Here is a 22789-nt window from a genome sequence, read left to right as displayed (position 1 = left end):
TAGAGGAGCAATGCATCTGTATTAAATTTTGCCTGAAACTCAAGAAAACCTTCACAGAGACACAGCAAATGATGCAAGAAACCTACAGTGATGCATGCTTAAGCCATTCTCAGTGTTACAAATGGTTCACATGGTTTAAAAATGACCCGACAGGAGTTAAAGATCACATTCATTTGTGACGCCACTCGACATCTCAGAATGACACTCACGTCAGGAATGTCAACAAAATTGTGCATGCTGATCCAAGCCTGACTGTCTGAGAGATTACAGAAGAATCCAACATTTCAGTTGGATCATGTCATGAAATCCTGACACAGCATCTTGGAATGCATTGTGTTGCGGCCAAGACCCACGAGTCAAGAACAGAAAGACCTTCACCTCGCAGTCTGTGATGAGCACAAATGAGAAAGGGATGTTCCTTACGAGAACAACAGCCGATGATGGGACATGAGTCTACGGTTATGATGTTGAGACCAAGGTTCTATCTTCAGAATGCGTTGGGAAAGGTCAAATATCAAAGCTATGCTGATAGTTTTGACTTTGAAGGATTAGTTCATCATGAATTCTTGTCCCAGGGACAACCTGTTAATCGATGGTACTATTGGGATGTGCTGCAATGCCTGTGAAAAAATGTGAGAAGAAAATGGCCTGAAAAGTAATGAGACAATTTATGGCTCTTGCATCATGATAATGCACTTGCACATTTATTCCTGTTGATGCATGACTATTGCACAAAAAACTAAATCACTTTGCTGCCTCATCCTCCATACTCTCCAGACCAGGCCCCTGCAGACTTTTTTATTTCCAAAGTTGAAAAACCCATTGAAAGGATGAAAATCTCCAACGACACACTAGATAAAATGAAATTCGCAGATGGCACTTCATGCGATCCAGCAAAAGGCATACCTAGATTGCTTCCAAAAATGGAAACGGCATTGGGAGTTAAGTATCACTTGTAGAGGAGAGTATTTCGAAGGAGACCATGCACAATAAGTAGAAGGTAAATCAAACCATGGAAAATCTAGGATGGGATGTAACAATATTATGAGAAGGAAAGTTGCTGCTCACCATACACTCGAGATATTGAGTCGCAGATAGGCACAACAAAAAGACACTCACAATTAAATCTTTCAGCCATTAAGGCCTTTGTCAACAACACACCACCAAAAACGTGCACACAAACTCTCACAAAAACGTTCACAGAAACTCTCATGTGTGAGTGCGAGGTGTTTTTTTTTTTTTTGTGACTCAGCATCTCCACTATATGGTGAGTAGCAACTTTACTTCTCATAATCTTGTTATAAGTAAAAGGTAAAAAATTTTGTGCATGAAGTTCCAGAATTTTTTGAACAGACCTTGTATATGGTATATGCCATTTCTTTCTTAATTTCACAGGACCGTAGCATAGTTCACTCTTCTGGATCTGTCTACCAGTCTTCAATTCATCCTTCATCACTGCAGTTACACTTCACCTTTTTATCATAACTAAACAGTACAACACCTTTTTATTATTCTGTTACAATGCTACTCAGACATTCCTTATTTTACTTGTCTGACAGTACTCTGATGTCACTGTAAGATCTTTATCCGTAATTTTCTACAGTTCTCTAGTATAAACCCATTTTCTCACATTAAAGCAAATCTATGATAACCTAGCCTTTCCTGTATTGTTTTACATCTACCTACTGCAGCTTAAAGTGTCCATCATTCTATATATCTTTATTTGTCTCAGTCTGATCTACGAATGGCCTTTGATTATGAAATAAACAAGTGGGATTTGTGGCTACTGCTATTTTAATCACTATTCTTTGCTTGTAATTAAGGTCTGGCTTGTGGAAAGATCCTCTCACCATTACAGTTGTTTGCTCAACCATTTATACTCAATGAGTAATAGTACCGGTAGTACACTAGCATTTTTACACTTTAGCTAATGTGTGTTCTACGGAACATTTGTCTCACTGCAGATTCTTAATTTAACAATTCACAATACCCTTTACATACTTATTCAATGTCTCTCCACAAGAGTGTTAAGTATTCTTATCAATTTCTTCCTTATTCTACTATTTGGCTATCTACCTTATCCAAAGTGTACTTTTCTCTTTGGTGTCTGCACTTATCAAACGACACTTCATTAGTATGTCTGCATCATTCCCATCAACCCACCACAGTTTCCTGTCTGACAGATACATCATTATGAGCTCTGAGGACAAAGATATTCAGCATGCTCTACAGAACAAAGTGTCACAGTTTCTCCTGGTCAAATCCTCAAAAAGTAGTCCCAACAAACCCACGTTATAAAAGTGTTGATACAGATGCAACAACTCGTGATAAAAAGAAAATTCATAATATGTAAATCATAATTGTCCTAAGTAACATCTAATGTCATAAATATCATACCATGTCTCTTGTGATTATTCAGGTACCTAGCCATAATGAAATAAATTTCTATTTGATCTGTCTTTAATATAAATATATTTTTGACATATGCACTACTGACACAGCAAGCATTCGTGAAATATTTTTCTGATTTGCTATTCGAACAGTGTAAAACTTACAGTAAATGCCTTATTTACTGTTTCGATCACATCAAATCAGTAGTTTCTGTTACTCAAAAAAAGTGACTACTCATTTACAAATCTGCAATTTCTCTGGTATCTTTTGCACTAATTATTTATTGCTATAATATTGTTGAATTCAAGCTGATTGTTGACAAATGTGCCTTATCCTCCATTTACTTTGTCGTATTTACAATTATTGTTACTTATAATATTATACAAAGTTGTGAACTTCTAGGTAACTAGTGGCTTCTATTTCTGCACACCCACACTGTATGAACCTTTTATTCAACCGGTATTTGGTTTTACGAGGTTTTACTTCACTTTTTCTCTTTTCTTTTTTTTTTTTGTACTGAACAACACAGCAACACAACATAAAACTAAAAACTACACTCATTCTTTGGCAACACTCACAGAAGTGTAAAAGTTTGCTCACTTCATATGGCATGTCTCGTGTAATACACTTTATGAGTAATTTAAATTAAAGAGCTGGTAAATAATAAAGGCCTATCTTAACCACCTTTGTTGGTTAAAGAATTTTTTGATCTATTTGGAACTGTCCACATTAATAACAAAGAAAGACATAAGCAGAAAAGAACATTTATTTATAGTTGTTTATTAAAAAGCATGAAGATTTCACATTCTATAGATGCAGCTTCGGTAAGACATTGTCTACGACTTCGCTGTAGCAGCTACTTTCTCCATGAAGTCTGCCATTTTTATATCACGATGGCTGACACCATTAACATCTTGAGATGCCAGTGTAACTTGTACTTTATTGTAGACATTAAATCATTCAGGATGATGATCCATCTTCTCCACCAAGAGTGCAACACGAGTCATGAAACCAAATGCCTCATTGAAGTTGTTAAATATAAAATCCTTAGCAATGGCATCTCGATTCTCTGTAACTTTCCAGCCTTTCCCCAACAGTGGTTGGAGAACTTGTGTTTGCTCCTCCTCACTCAGCTTGCCAGACATTTTCTTATGTCTTGTACTTGCCGCTACGCTCGATTGCTTGAAGCACTGTAGTGGTACAGCTGACCTAGAGATCCGACAGGTGGCAGTACACACACCAAAAATCATTACATACTATAATTGAGAAACGTTGAAATGAAAGTACCGTAATTGTATTTATAATTCTTCAGCGTTACCAAATGTTTCTATTTTCAGCTAACAACTACCCTCTAGTTTTCTAAAATTAAGGGAATTACTACTGAACAAATATTTAAGCTTCATCGCTGTAGAGAAGGTCAATCTGCAGCTTGGTTCAGTGCGTCCTAAATTAGAAAAAAAAGTATATCATTGAAGTTCAAGGTAATCCAAATACGATTATTAATGTTTTGGTTAAGCGGCTCCTGCACAAGAATCAAACTTTCAACTTAGGTATTGGTAGTCATATGAAAGTACAAGACATAAGAAAATGTCTGGCAAGCTGAGTGAGGAGGAGCAAACACAAGTTCTCCAACCACTGTTGGGGAAAGGCTTGAAAGTTACAGAGAATCGAGATGCCATTGCTAAGGATTTTATATTTAACAACTTCAATGAGGCATTTGGTTTCATGACTCGTGTTGCACTCTTGGCGGAGAAGATGGATCATTATCCTGAATGATTTAATGTCTACAATAAAGTACAAGTTACACTGGCATCTCAAGATGTTAATGGTGTCAGTCATCGTGATATAAAAATGGCAGACTTCATGGAGAAAGTAGCTGCTACAGCGAAATCGTAGACAATGTCTTACCGAAGCTGCATCTATAGAATGTGAAATCTTCATGCTTTTTAATAAACAACTATAAATAAATGTTCTTTTCTGCTTATGTCTTTGTTATTAATGTGCACAGTTCCAAATAGATCAAAAAATTCTTTAACCAACAAAGGTGGTTAAGATAGGCCTTTATTATTTACCAGCTCTTTAATTTAAATTACTCATAAAGTGTATTACACGAGACATGCCATATGAAGTGAGCAAACTCTTACACTTCTGTGTGTGTTGCCAAAGAATGAGTGTAGTTTTTAGTTTTATGTTGTGTTGTGTTGTTGTGTTGTTCAGTACAAAAAAAAGGGGTATTTGGTTTTAGCAAGAAAACTGCTTTTGGATGTGATCTATTGATTATCATATAATGTCCACTGTACCTGGGAAAAAATTCTTGTGTTCCTTTATGTTAGAGCTTTGATGTACTTCTTTGACTAACAATAAGTCATTAAGTACTGATGTAATTGCTTTTTCATTTTACACTGAGGTTACAAAAGCCACGAGATCATGATATACATGTACACAGATGGCAGTGGTATCATGCACAAAAGGTATAAAAGGGTAGTGCATTGATGGAGCTGTCATTTTGAGCCAGGTAATTCATGTGAAAAGGTTTCCAACCCGAATTTACAGACTTTGAACAAGGATTGGTAGTTGTAGCTAGGCACATGGGACATTCTATTTCAGAAATCATTAGGGAATTCAGTACTATGAGATCCACAGCGTGAAGAGTACAACAAGATCACCAAAGTTTAAGACATCACCTCTCGACAACGACAACACAGTGGCCAACGGCCATCATGTAACAACCGAGAGCAGTGCTCTTTGTGTAGAGTTGTCAGTGCTAACAGACACGCAACACTGCATGGAACAACCACAGAAATCAATGTGGGATGTAAGACAAATGTATCTGTTAAGAAAGTGTGGCAAAATTTAGTATTAATGGGCTGTGGTAGCAGACGAATGATGCAAGTGCATGTGCTAGAAGCACGACTTCACCTGCAGTGCCCCTCTTGCCCTACTAGTGACCATATTCATTGGATTCCAGACGACTGGAAAACCATGGCCTGCTCAGATGAATCCCAGTTGCAGTTGGTAGTAGATGGTGGTAGGATTCAGGTGTGGTGCAGACTGTATGAAATCATGGATCCAAATTGCCAACAAGGCACACTGCACATTGGTGGATCCATAATGGTGTGGGCTGTGTTTACATGGAATGGACTGGCTTCTCTGGTCCAGATGAACCAATCACTGACTGGCAATGGTTATATTCAGTTACTTGGACACCATTTGTGGCCATTCATGGACTTAATGTTCCTAAACAACAGAATGGGGCCACAGTTGTTCGTGACAGGTCTGAAGAATATTCTAGGCAAATCAAGCAAATATTTTGCCATCCAGGCTGCCTGACATGAATCATGCACAAAATCCTGCACCAACAACACTTTCATGATGGACAGCTATAGAGGAGCATGGCTCAATATTTATGCAAGGGACTCCCAAAAACTTGTTGAATCCATACCATGTCAAACTGCTTCACTATGCTAGTCAAAAAGAGGTTTCACATGGAATTTTAGGGTGTCCCATGACTTGTCACCTCAATTTATTTACCCCATCATTTGCATGCTGATTCTCGTAAATGCCACTTCATCACTTCTTCCACTTAATTTGTTAGGCGTTATTGAAGTTATTTAAGTGGCCAGAGGCAAATGTAGATCTCTCAATGAATTTGTGGTGTAATATTCTTACAAGTGACAATCCATTTGATAAGTGGGGTAGTTCATTTAGTTGCGCCTAGGTTGTTTGCCTTTGAGAACTATGTCCTAGGTAACCTTCCTATTTACTTCATTATCCATTCACAAGGTTATGATTTTGGACTTTATTTTGAAACTGCAATACATTTTATGCCTTCCCATGTCAAAAACTATGACTAATAAATTGTGTTCCATTATCTGTAATAAGTCACTTCAGTTTTCCTACTTCAGCAAAATATTTTTGCGTACAGTTAATTAATGTCTCAGTATATGCACACATATTTGGACCAGCATTCCACAAGCATGTATATAAATGTGACATCTACCTATCAGTCAGCAACAGAGCATAAAAATCAGAAACTGATAAATCATGTAATCCTTTCGGCAACATCTGATGCACTGCATAACAAATACCAGTATTATCCTCCTTTACCTTCTGACATGTTATACAGGTGCTCAATAAATTTATTTAAGCCTCTGAAATGACAAAACTTACTCATGTGTGTAATACTCATGTGTATACTGAAACAACCATAAACTTTACATATGAACCACACCAATGCTGTCTGAGCATATCCAATAATACACAGTTTCCAAAATTGTGTATTCTGACTTTCTCATCAATGTAACACTTAGTTTACCACTAGCCATAATTCTCTCTCTGCTGGTAGTAGCAACCCCTGCTTACATTCTTGAACTTTACTCTTAAAACTTCAATGTTCCTTGTTTTATTTGATTCGTGAGGTTTCTTTCATTTTCAGTGTAACTACAGTTAACAGCAAATATTATCTCAGGCCCCTTGGTTTTTGTAAATTCCTTCTATTCTGATAATCTGCCTGGAACTTTATTGTGTTAAACCTTCAATGTATTTTATATCTAAACGAAACTGTTGAAGAAACAATACCCAATGCAAGCGGCAGCTATGTATAAATGACTCCCCATCAAAAAGTTAAGTTCTTGGTGGTTGGTATAGATTACTATTTGAGAACCCCAAATGAGGGTTTCAAATTTTTGTTAACTCCACACTATTGCTAATAACTTTTTCCACTGCAGTATGATTCAATACAAGTCTGTTTAAGCTTCGACTAGAAAAAGCAATTATTTTACGTTCTTCCAACTCAGGATCCCATTCCAAATAGCTATCTATTTTAATAACGATAGCAAACTTGGTTCATTATAACTTGTTCACATATATACTGGTGGCAGAAATCAGCTAATATTAAGAATGAACAGAATTGTCTTGAAGTAAAGAATGTTAGACAATTCTTCATAGCTCTTGTGTTCAGCGTCCAGTTTTACATTGTTTACTCCCACAAGATGTCCTTCAAACTTCAGTTCATCCCTGCCAAAGTGTGACTTTGCTAACTTAATTGTTATACCTGCCTCATAAAATTAATCCAAGGTTCTTAATAACAATGTTCTTTCCAAGTTTTGGATATGATTAATAAAATAATTATGTAGATCAAAAGCTCTTGCAGCAGCTCCCTACCAAAAGCTTTGTCTCAGACTCATGTAAATACAGAACCACATTTAGCCCAAATAGTGATACTCTGAATTTAAATGATTTTCCATCATGGAAAAATGCAGTGTATTGTTTTGCATCTTCATCTGAACTAATCTACCAATGGCCAGCTATAAAATCCACCGAACTAAAGTACTTTGCTTCCTCGAAACATGCTAACAATTTGTTGATACACACTGGCCTGTCCCTTTCAGTCTCTGTACATCTACTGAGCATTTAGCAAATTACAGCTTATCTCTATCTGCTAAAGTGATCCAACCAAGTAATCAAGCTGGCGATGGACTTGCATATAGTTTTGTAGTCAACAGCTGTGCTGAGATGGTATATGTTTTGTCAATAAGCCGCAACTACGTCAGCTGTCTTTTACATCACACCCGACAAATTTTCTTCTAAATTGCAGGCACACAGGCACACAACACAGATAAAATATAACTAGAATTTAGAAGAATGTCAGGTGTGATGGAGAAACACACACACACACCTGGCAACTGTCTTTCAGCTATCCAATTAAGTATGTGAATAATGCTATTGTGCACTTTTCAATATTATTTCTTTAGTATCTTTTATTTCTTGTCGAAATATTTAGATGACATGGTGTATTGAGCAATTTAGCTCTCTTGTTTGTCCTCAGTTGCCACAGGAAACAAAAATAATAATCTCAACATTTCCTGAAAGTTTGTATACTTTCTTGCAAAACTTGTGACCTTTCCAGCCTCGAAGTTTCTCCTTACTTCACAGTCCTAAATACTGTGTAAAATTTACAAATAGCTGCACTAAAAGCTGTCAGTATGCTTTATATAGGTTGAATACATCTTTAACATGGTTTTAGAATGTCATCTGTTACCACCCCAAATGTCTGTTCTTGATTAATTATTGTCTTGCTACATTGTTCTGGTCGTCCATATTCTCCACCCCATCACCACACTTGAACATCCAACGCTTCTGCACTTCATTCCATCTTGCAGGAAATGTTAAATGAAAGATCACAACTTCTACACCAAGCTACAAAATGACTCAATGAACTCTTGTTTCAGCTCTTCTATATTTTACATTATAGTGGTTCAAAGAAGCTATATCTATGGTAACAGACAAAAATCATTTAAACACTTCTAACTTAAAGTGCATACAGACAGGCAGTGGTATATTAAAAGATAATTCATTTGTCTTGATGATGAAGACATTGTCAGCAGGCTGTGTATTCCAGGCAGTGGTATATTAAAAGATAATGCATTTGTCTTGATGATGAAGACATTGTCAGCAGGCTGTGTATTCCAGGCAGCCCATGACTGGAGGCCCAGCTGCTAGATGTTGCACATTCACTGCCAACATACCTTGTCCTTTCCACAGCATCTGTGCCAATAAAAAGCGGCATGGATGGTCTCTAATTTCACCTTTAACACTATTTCTACCAATTTCCTCTATTGCAATCATGTCTTGGTGGAACAATTCTTCATAGTGGACCATGATATTTGCTGTAACATCCTGAAACACTACATTGGTGGGAAGGATTTTTTGAACGATGTTCTTTATTTTGGGGCACAATGAAAGAGAGAAAAAGCCTTAGCACTGGATACAGGTCAGTTGTCCAGAGCGTACACCTTTATTTTTTATTTTTGAGAGGGGGGGGGGGGGGGGGGCTGCTCCTTTGCAGCTGGTTAATGTAGATAGATAAAGAATTTAGGACTTGAGATAGGGTACATCAAGCTTGCTTGTGAACGACATGTCATGAATAGCACCTGTCTGTGAAGATGTTAGCAAAACCTTCAACAAACTGGGAGAAAGGTTTTTTCATCATTCCAAATGTACCATCCAAGGGCTGACAACTGTATGGGAAACAAACTTTGGTGTGCAATTAATGGCACATGTCAAAGATGACTATTGGTGATGGTTGATGGTCTTTATGTGGATAAGGGCACCTGAGATAGAAGTAGATGTTGAGGCTGAAGAGAGCCAGCTGAAACAGATAGCACAGTACGTGTTAAGACTTGACAGCTATATTTGTGGCTGTCAGTTCCCTCCATTAATCTTTCATGGCGTCCCCCCCCCCCCCGCCCCCTCCTTACTGCCCCCTGTTTTATTACCCCTTCACCCATGCCCAACTTAGTCTCATTTCATCATGTGAGAAACAATTATTGCAGCCTGCACCAGGACATGGCCGTTGTTGCCACATTCTTATTTAATTCCCTTGCTGCCTCTCCCTCCCAGCTGTCGCTATTGTACCCTGCCCCCCTCCTCTCCTCTGCTAGCAATCCTCACACCAGTTGGACTGCAATCCTGGGACAATGGACCCATAAGTGCATGAGCGTGTGTCCCCTTACATATAATACTGATGAGTATCTCTTGGGTTTGAGTTGGCGGCCATGCTCAGATCCCACAGCATAGCAGCAAGGGTCATATCTATAATTCTCAGATGAAGTGGCGAGTCCGTGGGAATGTCCTCTGGTTTGTATATGTAGAAGCTGTGCTTATTCACTTTGTGTACATTCTTGCCTCGGCTCATGTGCAACATATTTGTAGGTGAGCTCTCACAAAGGCTGCTTACAAAGTATTTCACGCTAACTTGAGATGATAGCACTCCTCTGTGTTTATCCTTATTCCTACTGATTACTTTATGGTGCTCTCCCTGTAATTGCTGACTACGCATAACAATGTTCCTTACAAAACCACACTCAACAATATTGTTGAGATTATGGGGAAATTAAACATTAAAATCAATCTTCACTGAGACTTGGTCTGCAGTGTGATAAACTGTAATTATTTGAATGACTTAACCCAATCAAACAATCGTTTTCACCCATCATGAAAGAGTAAAGATATATGTAACTGCCACATGTACCACGTATACAAAAGCATCAACACAAATTACAAAGGCAGTACTGTATTTCTCAGCATTGCATTGCATGCGTTAAATGCATACACATAGGATATAAAGAGAAATCGATGGTGGAAGAACACAGCTTCAATGTAAAAACATTTTATTTCAATGCATAATCTTGCTGTGACCTCACTATTGAGAGATTGTGCTAAAGAAATCAGTAACAATATTAACAAACATCATATCAGGGGAGACAAGAACATTAAGTTCTTATGGGCTTACGGGCTATAGTCAGAGGATGCTTGACACGGGGCTCGGGCAACGTTGGCCACACAGAACACTAAGCAAATACACTCCCCCTCCCCCCTTCCGCCTGGGCAAACACTGGTCCAGAAGAGCACAAGTACTTCCACAGAATTTGTAATTTGTTGTACAAGTAGTGCGAGCACCATTTTGAATGTGGTTCTTAAGACCTATGTATTTGTTTACTTTGGTACCTATTCAGATAGTGTTTTCTTCTTAAAAAAAATAGAATGAAAATAAAAGTAAAATTCTTACCGATGTGAATTGCACATTGCAGCCTTCATCTGCCTGGATATCATAATCGAGCTGCTTTAACTTCTCAAATGATGTAGTTGAAGCACAGTCCATAACATCACTGAATCTGAACATTCCACTGAAATGACATCATATTTTTTATAAGATAAACTGAAGCAACTAGGTTGCTGAAACATTATTATTGAAATAAAAGAAGCAATATTAGTCTTAAACCTCCGAGACATTATGAATTATTATTTTTTGAGAGTTATACTAATTCTGCAAAATATTCCAACAGTGGTCATTGCTGCTTCAAGTACTGTATGATATTCTACTCAGAAACCATTTATAGCATCACAGTAACACACAATTTGCACTGGTAATGTAGGAATTGAGTTGGTAATTTTGTGTATGGCTTTAAATGATCATATCAGCATACTTTAATTATGCTCCTAAGTTTGGGGAATTCTATCCTTAACAGTAGTGTATGGCATTCACACTAAGTACATATTTCTCTTTTCATGCTCATTATCTTTGTCTGTCTATGTTTAGCGTGAGGTGCCAGTATTTGACAGGCATTTGTTTACTGGATGACTTAAAGCTGTCACAAGAAAACACTTCTCCTTGCACAGCTACATAGGAACAGTTATAGATTTTATTTCTGATTTACAGCTGTTGTAAGAACATTCTCAAAAGCAACTATGTATGATACTCCACTGTTTTTACATAACGAAACTACAGCTAGTTCAGTTGTATAGAATTCATACATTTTAAGCTGTGTACTATTCGAGTTTATTATTATTATTATTATTATTATTATTATTGTTGTTGTTGTTGTTGTTGTTGTTGTTGTTGTTGTTGTACAGCCACTGAGGAAATTGATTGCTTTTTTCTAAGTTTGTCAGAGCAATACATGATGATGCATCTGTACTAAGAGAAGATTAACACTGTGCATACAGGAGGAGTGTTCACAATGTATAGTCTCACACATCCTTTTTATTCTATAAGAAGGATGGTTGGCAAAAATAACCTTACAGGGAATAAAGAATTTGTGACTGACAGACAGATGGACAGAGGGAGGATATTGGAGACAGAACCCAAGTTTGGATTGTTTCAAAGATGGGGAAGGAAATTGGTTGTGCTCTTTCAAAGGAATCATCCTGACATTTGCTGGGCACAATTTCGGGAAATCATGGAAAACATAAATGAGGATGGTTGAAGGTGCATTTAGTGTCTCATTCATCTGAATGCAAGTTCAGCATGCTGACTACTGTGCCATCTTGCTCTGTCAGGAATCACTGAGGCTGTTATGTAAGGTGGTGTTGTACCAGACAGATGGATAGATGGCTTCTGTCAAATGCCGGTGTAACCAGAAGAGAATTATGGTTTGGAGGTAAATATTAAAAACACAGAGAAATGAAAATGCTGAATAATGAAAGACTACTGCAAATCAGAGATAAAAACCATAAAAAGAGAGAACTGTAATGACCAAATTCGTAGATTGTCTGATTGTTTAAGATACCTGTAATGGATATGGATAAAAATTTATCATGTCAAATGCTTCATTCATTATGCTGAGGCAGCTACTGGCTGCTAGACAGATTGGGTTCATGAAAGTAGCTTATACATCAAAACACTGAACTTAAGGAAAAAAGAAAGGAATCACTTCGACAGACCACATTGTGATACTGGGAAAATAAGTAGGTAATTTAGATAGTACAGATAAAATCTTAGCAGGCTAATTACTTGCTGCCACCAATAAGAAGAAATGTAAATGAACTGCAGACATCTTGAGACTGTTGTTGATAGGTATTGGAAGGGATGTAAGTTACTGCTATGTGTATATTCAATTAAAATTTAAGACAGATAAACTGCAGAAGAAAGTAACATTTCAAAAAGCTGCTAGTTCCCATGTTTTACTAAATATCTGCTGATTACCTCCTATTGATAGCTTAATATCAAAATGAGCAGAATGATACTTATCATAAAATAACAGTTATCTGTGTCCCAAATGCAGTGGCTGTTAGCTGGTGGAAAGAAGGGAGAGAAGGTAACAAGCATCAAAAATGAGTGAAAATTTACAATACTTAGTTGTGTGAACAATGTAAGTGCATAAAAAAGAAATGACCTTAACTTAATCAAATAAACCGTGCAATGCAATGACAAGAGTTAACTTACGGATATTGCTTATCCCCAATTACAATGACTGTTGTGAGATTGGGTAAATTTAGACTTTTCAAATGTCCAGGCTTTGCTGCAGTCACCTCTGGAGCCAGTGCCTGCACCATCTCAGGATATTTTTGTGTCTTAAATGCTTCTGCTGCAACCAAAGCACGAACATGCACCTTCTTCAGGCAGTATTCTAACTCAGGGATTTGATAAGCAGGATTGATATTCACCTACAGAAGAAATTCATATGGTTGAATGGCATATTTAAAGAAAAATAAATTTTTTTTTTAAATGCAGTCTTACTTGTGTACACAAACTATCTCACTGTTCAGTACAAGCTTATAGAAAACTAACTGTATTTTAGGTGTCAGCAGAATCTCTGTACTTATGACAATTTAAATAACCATGTGACAAATTTTATATGTAAAGTTCTGACAGAATGTAAATAATTTACAAGTCACAGTTACAAGTCAGCTAATTGTAGTTGTCGAAAGGCACAAAAAAATAAAAAATAAAATAAAAATTTAAAAAATGAAAATTTCGTTAGCTTGTGTAGCTGTATGGTTTTTTGTGGGCAAATTTCTCCTGTAGGCCAAGTTATATTGGTACTTACAATGTAACTTGTAATAACTACAGTGCAACTCAGCATTTTTCACACATGTAAAGTAAGACAGCTCACAAGTTTGGTATTCCAGAATAAATATTTCATTCTCAAGTTGCATGTTCATGGTTGTGAAACATCCTGGCTGATTAAAACCACGTGAACTTTAATCCCGACTTTTGTTTTTCATGTACAATGATCTCAGCTATTCACGACTCATCCACACAGCTTTAATTCTGACAATACCTCTCTCATGCTTAACGTACTTCAGACAAGCTTACATGTCAATGTCTGGATCACACATTGTGCCTGTATAATTAAGTTGATAAGTGAACTGCTCATGAAAAGGAAGTGACTAGGTGTTAGTCGTGGTCCATCACAAAGTTTTAATCTGTAAGGAAGTTTCACAAGTTTCATATTACATGTATGCTTTGAATGATATGTAAAAATTAAGGGATCTTATTGTTTGGCAGTGGTATAACCTTTTTCTTTCACTGTCACTACACAGGTTTCCAGAGATTATATACTTAAAACCTATAAATGCAACATCAAGAGTTGTTATGTGAATGTAGACTCTAGTTTCCAGAAACATGACAGCATTAAGATACAGTTACATTCTGAGGGTCACACTCGTTGCCTTCTGGTGAAGTGCTGAGATACTGTTGATGTTCCAATATTCACATAAGAAGTATATCCCTCCTACCAGGTGGCAGGTGATTGGGCCCTGTGTGACCTACATGTGGGGGGAAGAGTGGGGATGCAGTTTTTGGGGAGTCAGGAGCACCAGAGTTTCACTCTAATCTTTGCACTGGTATTCACAGGATGCATCCTGAATGCCGGACAATGCCAAGTGCTCTTTAGCAGTGTTGCTGTTAATGTCAAATTCCAAACCAGACTTCGCCCCTAATGGCAAGATTCTCTTAGATCCCTACTTTTATGGACTACTTCACAATGTCATCCCAATAGCCATTTGCTTGGTGTAGCAACTACATGTTCTTAAAGTCACGAGTGTGATCATTTATTCAATGCTCTGCCACTACTGGTCTTTGTGTTTCTCAGTTTTACACACCTCGCGTGTTTTTCACAGTATTTCAAGGTACAGTGCTGTGTTTTCCCAATGGTATATACCCCAGATATATTAAATTTTGTTGGTCTTTCACCCAGCCAAGGAACTCTCATCTTAGGCAGTGGTTAGAAGACTGTTTTGCTGTTACATTTTCTAAGTAGCTTCACAATTTTAGCTGAGAACAGCCAAAACAAGAGTTTCTTTGTTCTGTGAAAGACCCAATGAAACTAAATGTACTAAGGATACACAGCATTCCTTATGAATGTAGCCAGCAACATATCAAGCAAAGGAGGTTCTGTATTCCAAAACAATCGAAGGAGCAGATGAAGGTTATATGACTGGGGCGCACAGAGAAATCGGTAGTGAGAGTGTGGATCACACTTTTGACTTCCAGAACAACAAGTTGCTATGCTAAGGGATCAACTATTTGGACAGAGTTGTAGAGAAATTCATAGAAGTGCAGATCCAAAAGAGGCTTGTCAATAGGGACAAAGGTTTCCAATTAAGAATTAACTTTAGCTCAGAATCCCCTGTTAGCATCTCACCCGGCATGCCAAACACATTCAGAATAACCATGTAGGGACTCGAGGGCAGCCTGCAGCCACCCCTATCACTGCACATCCAGCTCCTCCCCTTCCTCCAGCTGTACAGCAGATAGCACACACTTAGCCGCATCCATGTGCACCAGGCATTTCGCTCGTAGAAGTGGTGGGACATCAGCAATATTGTGACACTTCACTTGACGGTGAGTATGACACTCATCAAATCATCACAGTACCTTTGTTATTCTAATAAAAAGAAAATATACGTTATTCCTTCTGTGACACTAGCTATTACACATCTAATGTCAATGCGCACACAACCCCCCCCCCCCCCCCCCCCCGCCCCCACCCCCCCAACACACACAACAAACTATAAGTAACAGTATACTATATAATAAAATAAACTTACAATAACTAATCCAGCTTTGTTGGCAGCTAAGCTGGTCAGGTACCACTCGGTAAGGTTGGGAGCCCACACAGCAAGAGCATCACCATGCTTTAGACCAATCTCTAAGAAGCCGGCTGCTAATTTGTCAACCTGCACAAGTCAGTTATCCTTGAGCGATGTCTGTAAGATGAAAGCATATTATGTATATGCTTATTAATTTATGGACAATGACTATGGCGTCTGCAATTTGGGTATGTATTTTATTTTAAATTCACTTATTGCACAAGGGATTTCAGAGTGGCATTGCAACACTGTACAAAAAAATCTGACTTATATTATAGGTCAAGGTTCATGACAGTGTTTTATTGGATAAGAGATATCCAGAAAGTAACCTTCATTAGGCTACAAATAAATTTATGTAACAGACAAAGTAAATTAGAAGAATCTTAGAACTAACTTCTATATTACTCCTCCAGTTAATTACCATTCAAATTCAAGAATTTATCACATCTCTGAACAAGCTCACTAATAGCCTCTTCATATCATTCTGCTACCTGAGATTGCAGCCAGCCCACAAGAGCATCTGTATATTCTTCATGGGAGTAAAGGACTGGTAGCCAAGTCACATATTAGAGTTCTTGAAGAGATGGAAATCACCGAGTCAGGCTGTAGGGAGGATGTTAAAAATGTCCTATCTGAACTAAGTGAACAGTTCTTGTGTGTGCCTGGCAACAGGCAGCCGAGCATTATTGCGCAAAAACATGACACTTATAACCAAGAGTTTGTTGCTCGATTTGAATGGCTCTTCTCAGTTATCATACTTTGTTGAAATAGGCTTCGTAACTGATTACATGTAGGAAAATGTTCCAATAAATGGTAGCCATAACAAGGTGTATACTTTGACAACGGGGGAGGGAGGAATTCCCCAATTGGTCCCGGATATCCCATTTAAAAAATACGCTTTTTCCCCCGAGCGAAAATACGCTTTTCTGTGTTAAGTGACAGTACCATAGAATGACTTTTGAAAAGAAAAAAAAAAAAAAAAAGAGGCAAGAAGTTTTGGAAAGACCTTTGATGTGCAGCAACATACATGCTGCATATTTCCGTGTTACGAATGTATAAATTCGAATTGCACCAAACACAGCACATTAGTTTCTGGAGAATTTAAATTGAGATTGGGATGTCTTTTGTATGTAGGCTAGTCATATCTCATGCCACGTGATCTCGCCAGCCGATGACAGCAGGTATTCAGAGCATAGGACACGCGTTATAGTCAGCCAATAGCAAGATCACTGTTACGTACTACTCATGCGAAGAAAATTGACACTCAGCGTGCTGGCTGATTGGAGCAACACTTACTGTCACTTCCATAAGCCAGCTTGCCAGGTGTCAACTTTGTTTGCATGAGTAATAGCACAAACACACAAAGAGGAAAAGTTAATGATTTACATTAATATACATAGTGTAGCTACGAGAAAAGCTAAGCTTTCAATGTAATATTGATCTTTTTTTGTGTGTGTTATACTTTAAGATACATCACACAAGTGTGCCCGAAAATTTAAAGTAATGACATGAATGTCTGGTCTTCTGAGCTCGAAATTCTCGTAAGTGGCTGGTCCTCAAAGTGTTCAGTTTTAAATGCTCTGTGATTTAAGAAATTCATCCCACTTTATCACACGTACTTAATTCATCTTGCGTAAAAAGACTCTGAAACTTTGCACATGCGCGAATCTGGCAGCTAGGGCGTGCGAGAAATTTTTCTCATTTGCATCTGGCTGCTTTTTGCTACTGCCGGTACAGCTAACTGCCACATTTCAAGTAGAGGGAAGCGGGAGAAGGTACTGCTCATACGCGAGTCAACTGCGCATGCATATGAGCTCGCTGGCAACTGGTCAAACAAACCTAATGTAAACAGTTGTGACGTCACGTTCACAGAAAGCAGTTTATTGTTACAAAGTACTACATAGCCATCGCCCTACAGCCTTTGACATATTTTTGCTGTTTGCAGATGCTCGGTATGCACAGTGTTTTTTTGTTGTAAATGACATTTCCTTTGCCACTATTATTTTTTTCCTCTTGTTTATATTTTATTGCTGCAGTTATCATTCTCCAGTAGCAGGATACAGTAACATTCTTTGTTAGAGAATCAATTCTTAGCAGTCAAGATTACAAAAATTTAACTGGAATCTAAAACAATGAAAAATTCACGGAATTCCAAAAAATTCCGTTTTTTTTCCCCGAGTTTCCCAGGTCGTATACAACCTGCCTAATCGCACTGGGTGAAAAAGCTTGGCACACTTTTTATGGTTTGTTGTGAGAGGCAGTATAATCTCCCGACTATTGACTGGTCTTTCATGTTTGCATAACCACAGGAAACTCACATTTTATCACTAGTCATGATTCTTTTCAGTAGGATTTTCCTTTCCATTATGGTGTGGAAGGAAGTCCACAGAAGTAGTCATCTGTTTTGTGGAATTTTTGATCAATTTACTGTACATGCTAGTTGCAAGCTGCCGACAGATGTTCACTTTTGTCATCAACATAATCACTGACGACACTGTCAGTTATCGCATTTTGACTGTCTACAGCACAAATTTTGTGACGATTGATAGCAGTTTTCAGATTTAATGCCACTAAAACCCATATTACAGAATGGGTACCACACTTGATAGGATCTTCAATTGTAACCCTAATTTGGAATGGCTACTGAAGGTGAACAAGAATGAATGAATGAATGAACGAACTAACAATGTTACCACCTCATTATCAAGTGCTAAAATACACTGGCCTATTGTGACAGTCAGTGTAGTGACTGTTCCACCATTACTTCTCGCACTCCATGAAAATAGAGGTTCTTTATGAACAGCCCTCTTTCTCACAAACACACTGCCAGAGATGTGGTATCTTCTTTAGCAGTTTATCAGCTTGCTAATCCCAGGTGCTATGCTATTTACAGTGGTTTGAAACAGGCCCTCTTCCTCAACGTCCATTTCATTTGAAGGTGTATCTTTGCATTTTCCACTTAATAACCCAAAGATCAGTCTACAGGCACGACATACTGCAATGTTATGCAAGCTCAAATTTCTAATATTATTTATGGACATGCAGTCAATCTGATGAGTGACAAAGACTTACAGTGTGAAGCTGGTTAGTAAGTACTTGCAATACAGGGATATCATATGTTAGAGTGATTAGCTCACTTCTTGCTCTGAAATCTGAACATACACAAGATGCTCCAGATTGAAAAACAACAGCCTTGACACATCACAGAGCACTGCTGAGTTTCAGAGGATGCTGATCCAATAATGGGAGGTGTTATTTTCATGCTAAGAGTCTTATCCATAGCATCTGGAGCCATTGTGGATTCTGTATTGCCATGTGAGAGCTTTAAATTCTGAATCACCAGACACCATTGCACTTGGTAAGTGTGCTCATGCCTGGATTATTGGTATAGTTTGTATTCATATACATGTCACAATGTTGTCAGGGCAATAATTGTGTCAAATCATTTATGTCCCTCAACCTCAGTTCAGTCAAATGCCACTCCACCTGGGTTCCAAGTGGTTGTGCTCATTAATAACTACAGCTTACAGTAGACTGCTCTGACGCGAACACACAGTTGACGCGAACACCATTTTTTATTATGTTTGATCCTATTGGCAATGCTATGCTATCATCTTCCTTTGACTTGTAAATTGCTTACGCCAGTTGCAGAGGAATGTACCCTTTGACATGGAGTCCAGCTTGCCATTTTTCACATATACAATTCACTGCCAGAGGTGAAAGGTGCAAGGTGCAAGAAATAATAGAACAAAAATACCTGGTTGAAAAGCTGATATAATCCAATATCTCTTTGGAGTCACAGTCTGATCTTACGTGCACTGTGCTAGACTGAAATTTACACACACACAATCCTGCCATATGTTGAATATAATCAAATGAAACACCAGAAAAATTGCAAGAGGTACAATTTATTTCTGCAGCTCTTATCGTTCATATACTTCTGAATACCCTTAGCTTCAGGTGATTCAATCATGTAAGTTTCTCATTGACTTTATGACCTAGGAATCTCAATGACTGTTTAAAGTTGAGAATGTGTGTTGTTAATAAGTATGGTCAAGTTTGAAATAGGATAATAAGTAAAACAAAACACACTGATTACACATTGCACACATTCACAGTTGATGTTTACAGCGTTGATAAAATTATCATATTGACATTAGGCTGAGGTCTAACATCCCCAAGACCATGGCCTAATGCCCATATAACAAAAATTACCAAGAAAAGTTTTTAGTTCAAAAGCAAAACCCTGTTCCTTCTCCATTCCTCTAGCTTTTTAAGTAGCAAATGAAGTCCAAAGCTGTAATTGTGAGACTAGAGCATTAAGGAAATGAAAATTCTTCCCACAAAAGGGAATGCTGCATTTGACTTTTGACTGCACAATATGTTGCTTACACAGGATGTTTGTTTAAAACAATCCACTGAGGGACTTGTTGCCTGTAGGGAAGTTTAAGACAAATCTTATTCCCATTCATTTCTAAAAGAAATGATACCTCTAAATAGGGCAGGCAACCACACAAGCACCATTCATGCAACTGAAGTACAATGTAGTGCCTCCATATCTAGTGTTATACTCTGAGTGAAGGTTGCCCTGAAATGAATCTTTAACAGCCACTTGCAGGAGTACTAATTGTACAGAGTTGATCAATACTTCCTAAATCCACATTTTAAGTGGCTAGTATAGTCTTTTTGTTTTTCTTTCAAAAACTTTGATTCTATGATTATTAACCAAGTGCTCTAGGACCCTTCTGAGGCTGCACTGTTGCATGCAAGCGATCTTTTCCCCAAATAATAGAGTTATGTGAGTTTCTCTCACTTATCCATTGTGTTGTCCCTCAGATTACACAAAAAAAAAAATTAGGATGATTTTCTTGAATACCTAACATAGCTGTTTCAGCGTGCTATAATGAATCTTATCCTTATGTGATGGTTTGAGAGGCAGCTAATGTAGCATGAAGTTCCCACAAGGAGGGATTGGTTGCATATCTGAATGTTTACAATGTCAATATGGAGTTTGTTGTTCCACATATCTTTGCCATCTGCACAAAAATTTGAGCTTTGATTCTTCAATGATATATTGGGGAAGTTTGATGCCACTTAAGTGGGATATCTGCTGCAGTGGCTTAGTGAGCACCCCATTTTTGAGTATGGTTGTCAAGTGAACAGCCCTACTTTTGCACGACATCATCCATACTGACTAACACCGCTCCTATGGTTGAGGTGCAGTGGATAATCGTACTCAGGAACTTATTCATGGCTTCTTTAGGTTCTCCAGTTATTTGTTTGAAGTGCAAAATGGCTAAGCAGGGATGGCTAGAGGACAAATGTAAGGATGTAGATGCTTATCTCACTAGGGGTGAGATAGATACTGCCTACAGGAAAATTAAAGAGGCCTTTGGAGAGAAGAGAACCACGTGTATGAATATCAAGAGCTCAGATGGCAACTCAGTTCTAAGCAAAGAAGGGAAGGCAGAAAGGTGGAAGGAGTATACAGAAGGTTTATATATGGGCGATGTACTTGAGGACAATATTATGAAAATGGAAGAGGATGTAGATGAAGACGAAATGGGAGATAAGATACTGCGTGAAGAGTTTGACAGAGCACTGACAGACCTGAGTCTGAACAAGGCCCTGGAGTAGACAACATTCCATTGGAACTACTGACGGCCTTGGGAGAGCCAGTCCTGACAAACCTCTACCATCTGGTGAGCAAGATGTATGAGACAGGTGCAATACCCTCAGACTTCAAGAAGAATATAATAATTCCAATCCCAAAGAAAGCAGGTGCTGACAGAAGTGAAAATTACCGAACTATCAGTTTAATAAGTCACAGCTGCAAAATACTAACGCGAATTCTTTACAGACGAATGGAAAAACTGGTAGATGCGGACCTCGGGGAGGATCAGTTTGGATTCCGTATAAATGTTGGAACACGTGAGGCAATACTGACCTTACGACTTATTTTAGAAGAAAGATTAAGAAAAGGCAAACCTACATTTCTAGCATTTGTAGACTTAGAGAAAGCTTTTGACAATGTTGACTGGAATACTCTCTTTCAAATTCTGAAGGTGGCAGGGGTAAAATACCGGGAGCGAAAGGCTATTTACAATTTGTACAGAAACCAGATGGCAGTCATAAGAGTCGAGGGGCATGAAAGGGAAGCAGTTGTTGGGAAAGGAGTGAGACAGGGTTGTAGCCTCTCCCTGATGTTATTCAATCTGTATATTGAGCAAGCAGTAAAGGAAATGAAAGAAAAATTCGGAGTAGGTATTAAAATTCATGGAGAAGAAGTAAAAACTTTGAGGTTCGCCGATGACATTGTAATTCTGTCAGAGACGGCAAAGGACTTGGAAGAGCAGTTGAACGGAATGGACAGTGTCTTGAGAGGAGGATATAAGATGAACATCACCAAAAGTAAAACGAGGATAATGGAATGTAGTCGAATTAAGTTGCGTGATGCTGAGGGAATTAGATTAGGAAATGAGACACTTAAAGTAGTAAAGGAGTTTTGCTATTTGGGGAGTAAAATAACTGATGATGATCGAAGTAGAGAGGATATAAAATGTAGACTGGCAACGACAAGGAAAGCGTTTCTGAAGAAGAGAAATTTGTTAACATCGAATATAGATTTATGTTTCAAGAAGTCGTTTCTGAAAGTATTTGTTTGGAGTGTAGCCATGTATGGAAGTGAAACATGGACGATAACTAATTTGGACAAGAAGAGAATACAAGCTTTCGAAATGTGGTGCTACAGAAGAATGCTGAAGATTAGATGGGTAGATCACGTAACTAATGAGGAGGTATTGAATAGGATTGGGGAGAAGAGAAGTTTGTGGCACAACTTGACTAGAAGAAGGGATCGGTTGGTAGGACATGTTTTGAGGCATCAAGGGATCACTAATTTAGCATTGGAGGGCAGTGTGGAGGGTAAAAATTGTAGAGGGAGACCAAGAGATGAATACACTAAGCAGATTCAGAAAGATGTAGGTTGCAGTAGGTACTGGGAGATGATGAAGCTTGCACA

General features: G+C 38.1%; 1 protein-coding gene across 2 annotated transcripts in view; it reads right to left on the bottom strand.

Moving 5' to 3' along the window:
• LOC126278951 (medium-chain acyl-CoA ligase ACSF2, mitochondrial-like) overlaps window positions 1–22789 on the bottom strand; it is a 216190-nt gene that overhangs the window by 41293 nt on the left and 152108 nt on the right. Inside the window, exons 3-5 of one of the 2 annotated variants that reach the window (XM_049979228.1) lie at window positions 15727–15855; window positions 13118–13338; window positions 10961–11078 (exon numbers count right to left, since the gene is read on the bottom strand). In XM_049979228.1, coding sequence (XP_049835185.1) covers window positions 10961–11078; window positions 13118–13338; window positions 15727–15855 — 468 coding nt within the window. The remainder of the gene's footprint in view (window positions 1–10960; window positions 11079–13117; window positions 13339–15726; window positions 15856–22789) is intronic. The other variant, XM_049979229.1, reaches the window with a different exon arrangement.

The sequence above is a fragment of the Schistocerca gregaria genome, chromosome 6, assembly GCF_023897955.1.
Source record: "Schistocerca gregaria isolate iqSchGreg1 chromosome 6, iqSchGreg1.2, whole genome shotgun sequence".
Classification (NCBI taxonomy): domain Eukaryota; kingdom Metazoa; phylum Arthropoda; class Insecta; order Orthoptera; family Acrididae; genus Schistocerca; species Schistocerca gregaria.
Note: the sequence above shows the minus strand (reverse complement) of the source record. Positions and strands in the feature narration are given on the sequence as shown.